Source organism: Staurois parvus, unplaced genomic scaffold, assembly GCF_062004578.1.
Source record: "Staurois parvus isolate SC_StPar_1 unplaced genomic scaffold, SC_StPar_1.0 ptg000436l, whole genome shotgun sequence".
Taxonomy (NCBI): Eukaryota; Metazoa; Chordata; class Amphibia; order Anura; family Ranidae; genus Staurois; species Staurois parvus.
This window is the reverse complement of record NW_028318232.1, coordinates 525,156-542,040: the sequence shown is the minus strand read 5'-3', so window position 1 is coordinate 542,040 and position 16,885 is coordinate 525,156. Positions and strand designations below refer to the sequence as shown.

General features: G+C 39.1%; 1 protein-coding gene across 2 annotated transcripts in view; it reads right to left on the bottom strand.

The window, feature by feature from the left end:
* GUCY2C (guanylate cyclase 2C) overlaps positions 1-16,885 on the bottom strand; it is an 879,595-nt gene that overhangs the window by 492,963 nt on the left and 369,747 nt on the right. For both annotated transcript variants that reach the window (XM_089687691.1, XM_089687690.1), the window contains one exon: positions 16,005-16,067. In XM_089687691.1, coding sequence (XP_089543817.1) covers positions 16,005-16,067 — 63 coding nt within the window. The remainder of the gene's footprint in view (positions 1-16,004; positions 16,068-16,885) is intronic.

Below are 16,885 nucleotides of genomic sequence, written 5' to 3'. Positions count from 1 at the left end.
CAGAGTGAAGCACATCACTGATTTTGCACAGTGTTGGTTTATTTCACAAAAAATTTTTGTTTTTTGCACATTTTTTTGCACTAAATAGAGTGATATGGAATATTGTTATATACCAGGTATTGAGGTAATACACTATTGTGAGTTTGTTTTTTTTTCTAGGCATTCTCCAACTTCTTGGGAGCCAGAGGAAGGGCTCAACATCTCTAAAGGACTATCAAGTTGGAGTCTGGACATTGCTTTATTTATTTATAATTTTGGACTTTAATGACACTGGGTAGTAATTCCACTATATTTGTGAATAGGACTATATTTACTTCATTTTTTCATTTCATCTTATTTATTTTATTTAATTTTATTCATTTATTTTTGTATTTGTAATTTTTGGAGATTTATTTCCTAGGATTTGTTTGCCACTAATTATAGGGTGGGGATTTTATAAGGTGGGGACTCATTCATATTGCTATATGATATACCCACGTACAGCGTATTGTGTTGATATAGTCCAATGGACAGCTAGGGTTCCCAGGCACAGAATTATTTTATACTGTACACCCATATGCCTGTATTTATGCCAGTGTGAATAAGCCCTTAAGTGACATTTTTTCTGATTTGCTGTACTTAGGTTTTTTAATTTAATAAAGCTATACTGAGGTTCTTAGAAGTAAAATTAGCCCACAGGGAATTTAGACACTCTAATCGTGATTTTTCATATTACTCGCACATACACTCCACCTATTCCAGGAACAACCACATCTTCACCCCCTCCTGGGACATATCTCTGCTTGTCTCCTCTAAAAGTCTAAAGGTACCTTGGTCCCATCACCCCCCAGTTATAGTGACAGTCTCTGCCGTCTGCAGTGTTAACTCTTCCTACTCATTTAGACTGAATTAATCTACTGAGCAACCCCTTCATCTGCTTCAACATTGATTTGCATCTGAAGGAATTCTTTAAAACAAATGACCCGACACAAACTTCCCCACAGATTAATTGGGCAGCACATAAGGCCTCTGTCAGAGGCCTCCAGGACATTAAGCATTTCAAATCACCTAAGGCTCCTGGGCCCGATGGCTTCATGGCCCTGTAATACAAGAAATGTACCCCAATATTACTCCCACATCTGGTGAAATATTTTATTGCTCTCAGGGAGGGTGGTCCAATGGATGTACATTACAATAGAGCTTTTATCAGCCAAAACCCAACAAGGATGTGACCAACTATAGGTCAATCTCATTGATAAACACCGATTTAAAATTACTCTCTAAAATTGCTACTGGGCTGAACAGCTTTATTGCCCGCTACATCCATGTTGAGCACGTCAGCCTTTTTTAAATTATATATTTATTAATTACAAAACCAATATAATCATAAATACATTAATATACAGTAGTCAGACATTTATTAAAAATTACCCAATCCCCCTCTCCACCCTTACTTCCCCCTCAATTTCCCTGTCTTTTTCCCTCTAATAGTTTTCGCTCACCTACTATCTACTTCTAAATCAGATGTATCTTCTTATCATTATATCAACTTTTTACCCCTTACTTCTCATTCCTGTATTTCCCTTTTCTCTTCTACTCCATCAGTTCTACCAATCTCTGTGTAGTTTTGAATTCTCCCCACTTTTCCCATATTTTCCTAAATTTACCCATTTTATCTTCCACACTAAAATAAAAGTTCTTCATTCATGTATATTAATTCTACTCTTTTTATCAGTCTTTCATTCTTGGGATCTCTTGGGCCTTCCAAAATTTAGGGATCAGCCCTTTTGCTGCTTTAATTAAATGGGGTATCATCACATTTTTATATTGTTTCTTTGTTAGATCAGTATTATGAAATAGACATACCCACAGGTCTTTTAATATACTTTCCCTCGTAATCTCAGCTATTTGTTGTATTATCTCCTGCCAGAATTCCTGAATTTTGGGGCATTCCCACCATATGTGTTTTATTGTACCCTGTCATGTTTCACATGACTGTCATATGCCTTTAAGTGTTTCTATATTTTATTTCTGCTCCTCCCTTTCCTTTGGTTTAGTTAATGCTGTATAGATAGCCCTCCCCTTTCCCACAAATGCATTGCAGCTCTAGCCTCATGTCATGAAGTAGATCACATTATGATCTTTTGACCTATCGAATGTTCATTGTTGTAAAGTTCTCTCAGTTTATGGAATAAACTTCACAAGATCTACAAGATGTCTTATCGATTGAGTCACTGACTGTGGTATCCAACTGAGGTTGAAGTTATCGCTATCTCATCACAACTGTAAGTTATAGAGATCACACTATCAATGCTTAGATTGGAGAGGCAGAACAGTCAAAAGATCAGTGAAATGCTTCATAGGACCCTGGCTAGTCAAAAGATCTGTGGAATGCTTCATAGGATCCTGGCTAGTCAAAAGATCTGTGGAATGCCTCATAGGATCCTGGCTAGTCAAAAGATCAGTGAAATGTCTTCATAAGAATCCTTGCTAGCTAGAATACACAGTGAGATGTTATATGGATACTGGATAGCTAGAATACACAGTGAGATGTTATATGGATACTGGATATAACAGCTATAGAGAGTGCAGCCACCTCTACGCAAGTCTGTACATGTCTCCAAGTATATCCCAGCATAACACTCATCAGTGTCAGGACAAATTATTGATGTGAATGTTTTACAACTGCAAGTTTATTCACTGCATCTGTATGCATTACCACATGGCTTGTCTGTGAACTTATAAGAAAGAAAAAGAAAACCTTTCTGCAATCATTGCTTAGGAAACTTGAGCTCACCCACAGAAAAAGTGATACATTTCTCTGTAAACTTTTTATCAACCCCTCTCCTTGCTAACATGATGTTTCAGGAAAGTAATATACAGTCTGGGGAAACCAATACACAACCACAATCAGAGCTTCATCCAGAGCAGGACTTAGATAAAAGAGAAACCGCTTAAGAAATCCAACCTTGAAAGTGAAAGAAAATCTTAATGCTGACAAGTTAGAATTGCTGTCTAATATTATTGACTTATGGTCTATTACTGTTAAATGCATGTCTGCTCTCTCTCTCAACAATCTCATGAACCAATACAACTAGAGGGTGCTATCCTGCAATTGAATGTTGCTTATGAGAATTATCAAAGACTGTGTTAAATATATTGCTCTGTTAAAGCGGTACAACACTCAAAAGGTCATTGGAAGAATTAATGAGTTTTGAGGAGCTCAATCTTGAAAGACAATTTAGTGGTGCGAACAAAGACAAAGGCAGAAGTGAGAATAACGCAGCTCTAAAAAATCTAGATCTTATCGCTCTGCATCTACTAGATGCTCAAGATCTTCCAAATCCCTACACTCAAGGTCTTCTACACTCAGTCAACAACTAATAAAAGCCCGTGCTGATGCTGAAGCTTCAAAAATTCAGGCAGCTTTCGCCCAAAAGAAAGCAGAAATAGAGGCTCAGGCCGCATATAAGAAGGCAGAAATGGAGGCTCAGGCCGCACATCAGAAAGCAGAAAGAGAGGCTCAGGCCGCAAGAAATAGAGGTTCAGGCCGCATATAAAAAAGCAGAAATGGAGGCTCAGGCCACACATCAGAAAGCAGAAAGAGGCTCAGGCCGCATATAAGAAAGCAGAAATGGAGGCTCAGGCCGCACATCAAAAAGCAGAGAAAGAAGCTGAAGCCACACGTCAAAAGGCAGAAATTGAAGTTTTAGAAAAACAATGTGAGCATGCCACAGCCATAGCAAGGTTAAGGGTCTTAGAACAAGCCACTAAGTGAAAACGAAAGAGACAACAGTTCCAGACACTCAGTTGTATCTTATGTCTCAGATTCTTCACACACCTCTCCAGAACATCAGCTTCCTGTCACTGCAGCCAAAGTACTCAAAGTCTCTTCTCTGCACCTACTGTACCTCAAGACGATTTGCCCTTATATCCAACACATCAGACTGCTGCATCTCAGCTGCTGCAGATACTGGTCTGTATTTAATAGACCGTCCATCATACTTGGCACCAACAGAGTACCTCTTAGCAAACGCACTACTCTACAAACCAACATGCCAATGGACTTTAAGCCAGTTCCGGCATTGAATGCCTTAGCAGCAACATATGTTAACCAAGTCACTCCATGTAAGTCCACCAACCATCACAATCAACTCTGTTCCACCTGCAGTTATGCACCCAAAATATGAAAACACGGACATGTCACAGTTTGCTAAATACATGCTCCGCAGAGAGCATGTTAAGACAGGCCTCACCAAGTTTCATGACAAGCCTGAAAATTACAGAGGCTGGAAATCCACTTTTAAGGCCACAATGAGTGACCTAGATATCAATGCCACAGAGGAATTAGATCTACTCATCAGATGGCTAGGTCCCCAGTCTACTGAAAGCATAAAGAGGCTCAAAGCAGTTCATATTGACAACCCTGCTGCAGGCCTTATTGCTGCTTGGGGCAGACTTGAACATACCTTTGGCAGCCCAGAGGCCATTGAAGATGCTTTATTCAAAAAATTGCAAAGCTTCCCAAGGATTTCTGCTAGCGACAATCTAAAGTTTCAAGAACTCAGCGATGTTCTGTTAGAGCTTCAGCTTGCTAAGGCTGACATCAACTTACCTGGTCTCAGTTACCTTGACACCTCTCATGGCGTCAAATCTACTGTTCTCAAGCTACCATATGGAATTCAAGAAAGATGGGCAGCGCTTGGATCAAAGTATAAGGAAGAACATAGAGTTGTCTTTACTCCTACTTCTGCGAGTTCATCAAAAGAATTGCAGACACTAAGAATGACCCAAGTTTCTCATATGGGGACTGTAACCTTCTCAGTACACTCTCTCCAAGACCTATGAACACACGTATGTCGCACAGAGACCGTAGAGGTCCAGCGTTAGTGAAAAGGACTAATGTTCTACCTGCACCTGCTACAGTTCTTGAAAAGACTGATCAAAAAAAGAGAATTGAGGACCCAAATCGCCAGTGTCCAATACATAAACCACATCCACTTAAGAAATGTATCGGCTTTAGAAATAAAACCCTCCAAGAACGCAAGGAACGTTTGAAGAAATTTGGGGTTTGCTACCACTGCTGTGCCTCCACAGAACACTTTGCAAAGGACTGTAAAGCGATCATCAAATGTATAGAGTGTGACAGTGATGACCATGTGCAAGCTCTTCATCAATATTCGCACAACTCTACTACACTCACGATCTTCCTGAGGCAAAGCAAGGTGGGGAGTGCCCAGATCAAGCAGCACCTACTACCCCAGTGTTCTCTACATGTACAGAGGTCTGTGCAGAAGGATTCTGCGACAAATCCTGTGCAAAGATATGCTTGGTCCGTGTATACCCCAAAAGGTCAACCTGAAAAGGCCATAAGACTGTATATTATTCTGGATGATCAGAGTAACAGATCTCTTGCAAGAACACAGTTTTTTGAACTGTTGAACATAACTGGAGATGCTCTGCTCTAAGAAAGTGCTTATACTCTAAGCACTTGTTCCGGCACTACAGAAGTCTTAGGTAGGAGAGCCAGTGGTCTTGTAGTTGCTCCTCTGAATGACAATGTGGAAATATCTTTGCCCACTATCACTGAGTGCAACCAGATTCTAAGAATCAAAGAGGAGATCCCTACTCCTGAAGCTGATTTTTACCATACTCACTTAAAGCACATAACCAACCAAATACCAGCCCTCGATGAAAGTGCCGATATCCTGCTGTTACTTGGTTGGGACATCCTAAGGGTGCACAAAGTTCGTCATCAAATCAACGGTCCACACAATGCACCATATGCTCAGCGTCTGGATCTAGGATGAGTCATCATAGGCAATGTCTGCCTAGATAAGGACAGGAGGTCCTACTCAGTCTCTTCCTTTAAAACACATTTCCTGTCAAATGGACGAACAACTTGTTCTGCACTACGACCACATAAATATATTGTGAAAGAAAGACTGTTTGAAAAAGGTGCACAACAGCACATCATACAAGACAATAAGAAAGCTCTTAATCTCTGGGATGACAACATCGGCAACACAGTGTTCCAGGTAACCACTAAAGACAATGAGTTGGCAGCTACCATAAAAGACAAAGAATTCTTGAAAACCATGAGTAAAGAGTTCTACCAAGATGATTCCAACAGTTGGGTAGCACCATTTCGTACCCAAAGAAAGAGACTACCAAACAACAGGGTACATGCAGAATCACGGTTTGTTTCTTTAAATCACAGTTTGAACCAGAAGCCTGAAATGAAAAAGCACTTTGTGGACTTTATGCAGAAGGTGTTTGAGAGAGATCATGCTGAGCCTGCACTTCCTCTTATGGAAGGAGAAGAATGTTGGTATCTACCATGCTTTGGTGTCTACCATCCTCGCAAGCCTGATCAGATTAGGGTGGTCTTTGACTCAAGTGCTCGTCATGAAGGTGTCTCCTTCAATGACAATCTTCTCACTGGGCCTAATCTGAACAACAATCTCATAGGAGTTTTATTTCGCTTCAGACAAGAACCAATTGCTATTATGGCTGACATTCAGCAGATGTTCCACTGTTTCATCGTCTGTGAAGACTACAGAAACTTCCTCAGTTTCTGATGGTACCGCAATAATGATGTCAATGATGAAGTCATAGACTATCGAATGAAGGTACATGTTTTTGGTAACAGTCCTTCAACCGCAGTAGCAATTTATGGACTGAGGAAAACAGCTCAAGAGGGTGAGAAAGAATTTGGATCTGATGCAAGACAGTTTGTCGAAAAGAATTTCTATGTAGACAAAGAACTCAAATCAAATCAAAGCCCAATGAAGAAGAATCTATTGACCTTCTTACTAGAACCCAGAACATGCTTGCCACTGCAAACCTCAGACTTCACAAAATCATCTCTAACAGTGACAAGGTCATGATAGCCTTTCCTTCTGATGACCATGCTGTCAGTGTGAAGAAATTCCAACTAGGATCTGTTCTTTCTGTTACACAACGCAGTCTTGGATTGCTTTAGAATGTTAAACAAGACACATTCACATTTCAAGCATCAGCCTGTGACAAGCCCTTCACAAACCAAGAAGTATAATCTACAGTAAACAGCATTTATGATCCGTTAGGTTTCATTACATCTCTCACCATTCAGTGTAAGATACTGCTGAGACAACTTACTTCTGAAAGCTCAGACTGGGAAACCCCCTTACCCAAGGAAAAACAAGGTGGGAATCCTGGAAACAGTCTCTAAAAGCATTAGAACAACTACAGATACCATGCTCTTACACCAAAGCATCCTTAAAGAATGCCACCAGAAGAGAGATTCATGTCTTCTCTGATGCTTCCAACGAAGCCATTGCTGCAGTGGCTTATCTTTAAGTTACGGATCCCAGTGGTGAAGTGGGTGTAAGATTTATCATGGGCAAGACCAAGCTCACACCAAAACCTGCACATACTATTCCAAGGCTTGAACTTTGTGCAGCTGTGGAAATTGCTGAGCTTATAGAACTTGAAACAGATGTTGAAATAGACTCCTTTGACTTTTATACAGACAGCAAAATAGTTCTAGGATATATACACAATCGCACAAGACATTTCTACATGTATGTTGGCAACAGAGTGGAATGCATAAGGAAGTTCTCTACGCCTGAACAATGGCACTATGTTCCCACTAGCCTCAACCCTGCTGACCGCGGCAGTCATTCAGTACCTACTACTGCATTCCTGGACACATCTTGGCTATATCCACCATGAAAGAAGGTTCTGCACACCTTTACTTCAGGCATATAAAGGAACTAGTACTTCTTTTGCCCAAAGAATATGTATTTCCATGTCTCAGCCTGGACTTTCGAGATCAACATCTGCAAGTATTTTGCTAAATGTTTGCATTGCTTTCCTTTGTTCTTCCCTTCCCTCTTGTTTTGCAGATGTTCCTGGAAAGAATCTTCATTATGTATATTGGACTTGAACTAAAGTTCAATATAATAGAAATAACAGATTTTGCCGGGGAGCGTCATGTTTCACATGACTGTCATATGCTTTTAAGTGTTTCTGTATTTTATTTCTGCTCCTCCCTTTCCTTTGGTTTAGTTAATGCTGTATAGATAGCCCTCCCCTTTCCCGGAAATGCATTGCAGCTCTAGCCTCATGTCATGAAGTAGATCACATTATGATCTTTTGACCTATCGAATGTTCATTGTTGTAAGATTCTCTCAGTTTATGGAATAAACTTCACAAGATGTCTTATCGATTGAGTCACTGACTGTGGTATCCAACTGAGGTTGAAGTTATCGCTATCTCATCACAACTGTAAGTTACAGAGATCACACTATCAATGCTTAGATTGGAGAGACAGAACATACCCTACATCCCATATCTCCTCCAACAATACATAGAATTCTCTGGATGCTTTTATGAGCTCTACTAAGTGTAATATACATCTTCTCAGCAATTTTTAATTCATCTCTATAGTATTCAGGCCCACTGCTCCATGTGCAATTCTAAATTCTATCTGTTGCTCACTCAACTGAATTCCCAACTTGTTTTCCCATTTTACCATAAATGCTGGTATAACCTGTTCAGATGTTATAGTAAGTATCTTATAAATACGTGAAGTAGCATGTTTTTGTATTCCATCTGAGTTTAACAATTGTTCAAATGGATACATATTTTTAATCTCTTAATGGCTGTAGAAGAGTTGTGACAAAGTGCTTTAATCATCAAGTACATAAAACGTGTACTTTTTTTGTTTCAACTCTTGTAACGTGCCTATTTCTCCATTACTCATAATATCCTTTAATCATGTATTTCTATATTTAATCTAAGTTCCTGCTATAATAGTTTTACCTGGCTGAAAAAAAAATTGTTCCTTCTAGTGGTATTATTGTTGAGTTAAACCCCCATCCATGTTGTTTAGGAATTAAATCCCATACCTTAAATACATTTTTTGTTAAAGTGCTATTGTTTACCAAAAATATCTGATATTGTTGTGGAACCCAAATAATTTTATTTAATTGTGCTTCACTTAATGTTTGTTCAATTCCTACCCAACTTTTTTCCCGTGCATTATATACCCAATCCATTATTTGTGATAATACTGCAAAATAATATCTTTTAAGATCCGGCATATTTAAACTCCCATTTATTTTGTCTTTACATAATACCTCGTATTTCACCCTAGGTTTTTTATTTACCCATATATATCTCATTACCATTCTTTTTAAAACTCTAAAATACGTTTGTGGCAAGTATATTGGTAACATTTGGAATTTATAGGCACTATCACTATCTTCACCATATTTATTCGTCCTAACCAGGAAAGTGATCTTTTTGAGATTTTCCTCGGCTCATCCTTAATCTCATTTAATAATGGTATATATTTTTAAGAATATGCATGCATCATACTAGGGGGGGTACAACTGGAGGAATCAATGGTGGAGAAGAATCTGGGAGTTTTGGTAGATCATAAGCTTAATAATGGCATGCAATGCCAAGCTGCGGTTTCTAAAGCAAGCACAATCCTCTCTCATATTAAAAGAGGTATAGACTCCAGAGAGAGAGATATCATTTTACCCCTGTACAAATCATTAGTAATACTTCATCTGGAATATGCAGTTCAGTTTTGGGCACCAATTCACAAAAAGAACATTGGGGAACTGGAGAAAGTACAGAGAATGGTAACCAAACTGATAAGAGGTATGGAGGAGCTCAGCTATGAAGAATGATTAGAGGAACTGAATTTATTCTCTCTTGAGAAGAGGAGATTAAGGGGGATATAATCAATGTGTATAAATACATCAGTGGTTCATATAGTGAACTCGGTGTAGAGCTATTCACCCTGAGGTCAACACAGAGGACAAGGAGGCACTCTTTACGTCTGGAGGAAAGAAATGTAATCTCCGAATATGGAAAGGTTTCTTCACAGTGAGAGCTGTGAAAATGTGGAATAGACTCCCTCAGGAGTTGGTTCTGGCCAGCTCAGTGGATTGCTTTAAAAAAAAGCCTGGATTCTTTCTTGGATACACAGAATATAACTGGATACTAACATTTATAGGCAAAGTTGATCCAGGGAATATATGATTGCCTATCAGGGGGTCAGGAAGGAATTTTTTCCCCAGCAGGAGCAAATTGGATCATGCTTTGCTGGGTTTTTTTGCCTTCCTCTGGATCAACTGTGGGTATAGGATTATAATTTTTTTTTATTCTAAGGGTTGAACTGGATGGACTTTTGTCTTTTTTCAGCCAGACTAAGTATGTAACTCTATTCCTAAGTTATGGAGTCAGCTTTACTCATAAGTAATTAAGTTCTTTATCCCTCCAGGTAAATGGGAACTTTTCTTGTAGAGACTGTCTTTCTGCTTTTGGTATATTAATATCCAATATCTCCAATTTTGAAAGGTTAATTTTAAAATTTGATAATTCTCCGTAGTGGTTTAGTATTCTCACGAGGTTCGGTAGTATTACTCTAGGATTTACTACATAACAGCGTACGCTGATGAGCAGATCGGCTTTATACCACAGAAACAGGCACCTGATCAAATTTGATGGGCTATCAATCTCATTTGCACTCTCCAATCTTTTTGAGACGGTGGGCAGGTGTGAAACGGGATGTTGATTTCCACAGAAAAAACACAGTGGACGAAAAACACTGATAATAGCGTTTTTGTGCCAGCTTGTAGTAGCATTTAGGAGCGTTAGCATTTTATTAGCATTTTTACAGTACATGAAAAAAAAACAAAACTCAAAAAAATCTGTTAGGAGCATTTTAGTAGGGTTAAGGAATGTTCAGTATTTTTTTTCTGCTCAAGAACTCTACAAAAATAATTTTTTTCTGCTCCTAAACCCTGAAGCTTGAAAAACACTTCTAGCATAAAGTAGTGTGCATGGACATATAGGATAACAATTTTAGCTTCTAGGAGCAGAAAAAAATGCTAATCGAGTTCTCAACATGGCTATCCCCTCCCCCCATTATTATTTGTCATCGTTATCAAGACCTTAGCTATAGCCATTCGGTCACATCACATATTCCTGGTGTGGAGAGTGGAGGGAAACAGCATAAATGCGCATTGTTAATCTATAATTTGCTCCCTTTTCCTCACCTCTCTGCACAATTCATCCCTCCCATTGCTCATGGATCTGTTAGCTCACTTTCACAATATTTCAGGCTTGAAGGTAAAATGGGGAAAATCAGAAGCCATTAACATCAACCTGGATGAGGATGCTCTGCAGAGCTTGAAATAATAATACAGTTTCCTGGCAACTGAGATCCCTGCCATACTTATGGATTAAATTGACTTCAACCATGACATCCCTTTATAAGGCCAACTATTTGCATTTATTTCCACAATTACTACAGGACATGACATGTGATCCTCTTTGGGTAATTTATCCTATATGGGTAAGACTGCTGCTATTAAGATGGTGCTATTGCCCAGAATTTTGCATTATTTGCACACCTTACCCGTGTGGTTCCGAAATTGACCTTTGAAATTCATCTGGCACTGTCGGGGTCACAGACTTTTGAGCCGCTCACTTTATACAACAGGAGAGCCCATTGGGCTGGGTGTCCTAGACCTTAATAAAAGTTATAGTGTCGCTCAACTTACTCAACTGTCTTAAATATATTCCAAATCCTACAGACCAGATTGGATAATTTTGGAAGCTCAGGCCTGCACTCCCTAGCCCATCAATCTCCTTATATGGATCCCATCTAAGCAAAGGAGGGCAATCCTTTGCCCTGCTTTATCCCATCCTCTGCAATTTTGGGACTCCTGTAAATTGACCTCACTCCAATACCCCAACATGCCTGTAGTGCATCTTTTTAATAACCTAGCATTCCTACCTGGCCTATGCCCCCATGAATTTCAGTGGTACTGGACAAAAGATCTTTGTTGCACTTGAGATTTCCTTGATCATAGGGGCTTGTGTCTGACTTCCTATTTTACTCAGCAGCTTGACATGCTGGGCTCCGAGACTTAATGCTCACAACAAATATTACATTATCTTAGGTCCTTGCAAAGATCATAGCTATTGAAAGCAGATTTTATCACAGTGAGGATCGTAGAGGAGGCATCTCAGAGCTATACAAACATTTTGTTACTCTCATGGTAAATTACCCAACGTGCTTGAATAGGAAAACACGTAGGCCCTGATTTACTAATGTGCCTAGGCGCATTTCCGTTGTCCAACGTCTACTTTTCAATAGCGACCATCTACTTTTAGACAGCAAAGACATTTACTAAAGAAAGCGTCAACAAGTAGACGCAAAATCGAATTTACTAACCAGGCACAATCCAGGAATCAGTCTAAGAAAGCAGACTTGCTAAGAAGCACGTCTAACACAACGAAAAATCACTGCAGAGACATGTTCACATTGAAATTTGCTTTCACAAATATCGGGACTTCACTTTAAACAATATCTTACATTTCAAAAAATTTTTAAATGTGTAAAAAATAGTTTTTGAAAGGAATTCCTGACAGTCAAGAACTAGACGCTTTTCCAGCGTCTATGCATGGATATAAATGCGCATGTGCAGAACACATTTTAGCCGTCTGCCGTGGGCACTTTCTTTTTAGATGGTGTTTAATAGTAAATCTCAGTGTGGAGTCCTTTGACAGACGGCACTCGATCGCGTCTACTGTGTTTAACAAAGAGCACTATTTGTAGCTAGGCATATCTTTATGTATTCTAAATGATTTCCTTAGTTCTATTGATTCTGTTTTTGTTTGTTATGCTTTAGAATTATTTCTGTAATGGTTTTACATATTTCGAAGGTCTAGATACTATATATTTTGACAGCTGAATCTAACAATAAAGGTTGGCAATAAAAAAAAAAAATAAAAAAATAAAAAAAAAACAGCGTGGGGTCCCCTCTCCCATCCATATCAAGCCCTTCAGGTCTGGTATGGATCTTAAGGGGTAACCCCACACCACAATACAAAAAAAAAGGTGTGGGGTCCCCCCAAATCCATACCAGACCATTATCTGAGCATGCAGCCCGGCAGGTCATACCAGGCCAGATGCCCTCAACATGGGGGGGTGCGTTGGGGCAGGGGGGCTCCCCTCCAAAGCACCTTGTCCCCATGTTGATGGAAAATTGCTATGGTGCATAAATAAACAGCAAGATGGCTGTTGGAGGAGGCGCTAGAGCAGCTGTCATACCGGAAATACGTCATGACATTTGCTGAAGGACGTTTGCACACACCCGGAAGTGGTAATGGGGAGTGTTAGTGGATGGGAGTGTAGTTAGGAGAGTTTAGTGGTAATTTGCAAATCTATTTTTTAGCTATGAGAATTGTTCTTTTGTGGAATTCCAGACCACATCTGGACATGGCGAGATTGCTGTTCTTGACCAAGTTGCTGATCCTTATTTGCAGGGGAAACTTTACTAATAATTGTATTTTCAGTTGAAAACATGACCGATTCCTAGATACATTGAGGTACATAGCAGAGGTTCAAGATATTACATAGAAGTTATTGTTCTTCATAACTATACAGGTGGCACAGACACAAGCATACACCCAGGGCCACTGTTAGATATCACGGGCCCCGTACAGCATACCTGACAGCCCAGAGAAAATATCCAAATTATATTTATGGTAAAAATAAACTAAAAACATTATTAATGGACACAATCCCAACCATAAATGATAAAACTGTACTGAATTAATAAATAAAGCTGTGTGTGTAATTGAGTTCTTGGGGCTCATTCACATGGGTGCTGTGACCTGTGGAGTGTGAATCAGTGGTTTGTTTTTGTGTCTGTCACCGTTTGAAGGCAACCTATGTTACACTATGGAAATGCTGCAGGTCCTAATTTGACAAGCATATGGGTGCAAGTGTACAGCCCTGAACACAAACAGTGACCATTGTATAAAGAGAGAGGTTAAGAGAAGAGAAACAAAGTTGTAATGAAATATAAACAGAAGGAAAATTGAAAGTTTCAAACTTGTCAGAAGAACAGGACGCAGGTAAGATTCACTCCCTTTCCACTTTCTAGTCAGTAGCCAAAATCTTAATTGATTGATCAATATTCCTGGCACTGACAGAACCCTGGAAATTAATCTCCATATTTTGGGAATTGACAAATGTCAAGGAGCTTATAATTTAAGGCCAGAAACTCAGACATATATTAGGCCCAATTAACCTAACAGCATGTCTTTGGCTATGTTCACACTATCGTTGTCAGCAGGCCTCAGACAGGCGTTTGGGAAGTGTTTTTAATGCTTCTCAAATGCCTATGAAAATTCTGCACATGGCAGCACACAGTGCTGTTCACACTGAAGCGTTAGTGTTGCATTGCGGCAAATCTGGCACCTCATGTAGAGTCAAGAGGAGTTGACGCCTCCCATTCAAGTCTATGGTGCCGCTCCTCAAATTCCTGGCAGGCGTTTGCGGTGTGGTTGCGAGGCGTTTACGGAGCGTTAAAACCATTTAACTTCATTACAGGCATTTGTGGTGCAGTTTTAACGCTTGGCAAACGCCTATCAAATGCCTCAAAACCATGCATAGGGCATTTGGGGAGCATTTGAGGAGCATTAAAAAGGCTTCCCAAACGCTATAGGGATGTTTGGCAAGAGTTAGAAATAAAGTCAAGTGTGAATGGGCCCTTTGGAGTGTTGGCAGAAACACACCCGTGAAGAGAAAGCATGCAAATTCCAGATAGGTGCAGCTATGACTGGGATTAGAACCCGTGACCCAAGTGCTGTAAGTCCTGAGTACTAACCACTAAGCAGCTGTAGGAGACAGAATTTGAGCTGCAATGTAGAATAGTTACATGATTAAATAGAATGAAGATGTATCATTATATTAGAAAATTAGAACTAGGCATTCAAATTATTTGAGATAAAAGTGTGAATATGTTTGACATTTGAAAATAGAATGTATGACATTCATTAGGAAATGCATTAGTGGGTCAATAATTTTTGGAGAAACAGCAAAAAAAAAATTGTAAAACAGGTGTGCTTTTTATTTAAAATTTTCAGTATTCTCATATGCAAACGGAAAAAAGCCAATGGGACAAGGCCTGCGGTTGTGCGCCACCTAGCGAACATATCCAGCATTGCATCTAGAAATGTGTCTTACGCGATTCCGTATTTATGAACAGAAAAGAGTCTACAAAGTAGACTCTTTTCAATCAGCTTGCTAGATGCCTTTCTGAAGACTGACAGGTCTTGATTGATTGAATTGAGTCTGCCTGAATGTTCAGCGTCTGCTGGTAGACTCAATTTAGTAAATCAGGGCCACAGGGTCTGAGATAGACGTAGATGATTGGAAGGACTGGTCAATTAGGACTTATAAGGGAGTTATGAATGTTTCCCTTTTGGAAGAAGGCTTCAATGTACTTTCTCACTGTTATTTGATACCCGAGCATCTATCAAAAATGTATCAAGGTTTTTCACCTCTATGCTTCTGGATTTGCAGGCACATAGGCTCAATGTATATGGTGGTTTTGCCACAAGGTAAAGCACTTCTGGATACAAGTTCATGCCCTAATATATTCTGTGACAATGATAACTGTTGTTAAGGACCCCAGAGTAGCTTTACTTAATGAACCTGTTGAGAAGGCATCCAGACAGGGTCATGGACTCTTTCCTTCTCTTCCCTTTTCTCATTTTTCCTTCACTTTCTTCTTTTTTTCTCTCCTTTCCTTTACAGGTGATGTTTTTTTGCTTCTTATTGGATAATACCTTTCCCGTACAATACTGGTTTTCGTGGTTCTACTTAACCTTTGTACCTCGATGCGTACACCTCTCGCTTGGGACTTGTCCCTTTCCATCTGGAATTGCCTGCAGCCTACATTAAATTTTTTTACTAATTTTGAGCAATGTTGGTGATACTTCCATTCTATGATATGATTTGTGTATATATGCACAAATTTGTTATCAATATCATGCTCACATTTTGGTTTGAAGTTTATTGCGCCTACAATACGGGCTTCCACTCGATCCTGTACTTGAGTAATAACTATATGCCTATTGTGTTTTTTTCATGTGAAAAATTTTATAAAAATATTGAAACAGATGTAAAATTAGCCTTTAAGGGAATAGATTGTTTTGCATACCTTCTTGTCATATTTTCCCTTGCGCAGTCGTGGTCCTGAGTCACGCCATTTATCCTCATCAATCTAGAGGGCAAACAAAAACTCTCAATATCGCAGCAATGAAGAACCATTTTTTTCAGATTACAACACTAATAGGACAAAACTTGCACATGAATGTAATATATTCTTAATAAATATTCAGGTACTGTTTCTTGCTTAGTAGTATTGCATAATAACTTTTCTGGTACTGCAACTCTTGAGTGTTACATTACAACTGATTGAAAAGAGACTATCTTTACAGCTAATAGAGATGCTTGCATTACACTTTACCATCATCTGCATATCTTCCTGTTTACTTTGCCTATACAAGCAGCTGTGAATTGGGGAAGTATGGGAGCACAGGGAAGTTGAGTACTAAATGCTTATGGTCGCTCCTGTAAAGCCAACTAGTATGTGCAAAGTCCCCCTTCCCTGAAATACAGAGGACTACAAAAGAAACATTTAAACATGCTTTATCAAATACAGGAATCTAAACATGGAACGGCAAACAAGCACACTTGAGCATTTTGAATTTTTTTCAGGTAATGACCACAACAGTAAATTTAAAATGTGTATAAGAAACTGTAATTTATTTTATTCCCAAGGTTTAAAGTGGTTGTAAAGCCTTAAGGTTTGCTACCTTAATGCATTCTATTCAATAAGGTAAAAAACAAACATTCTGTACCTGGGATTGTACAATTATAGTAAAAAAAAAAACTTCCGTGCCTGGGAGTGTACAATATACAATGGTGGCAAAAATTATGGACACTTTGCAGGCTTATTAGGAAATTTTATTTTGCACCAAATGCTTATATGTCAATTTAACAATTTAATGCTGAATTCAATACAAAATACAGAATTCA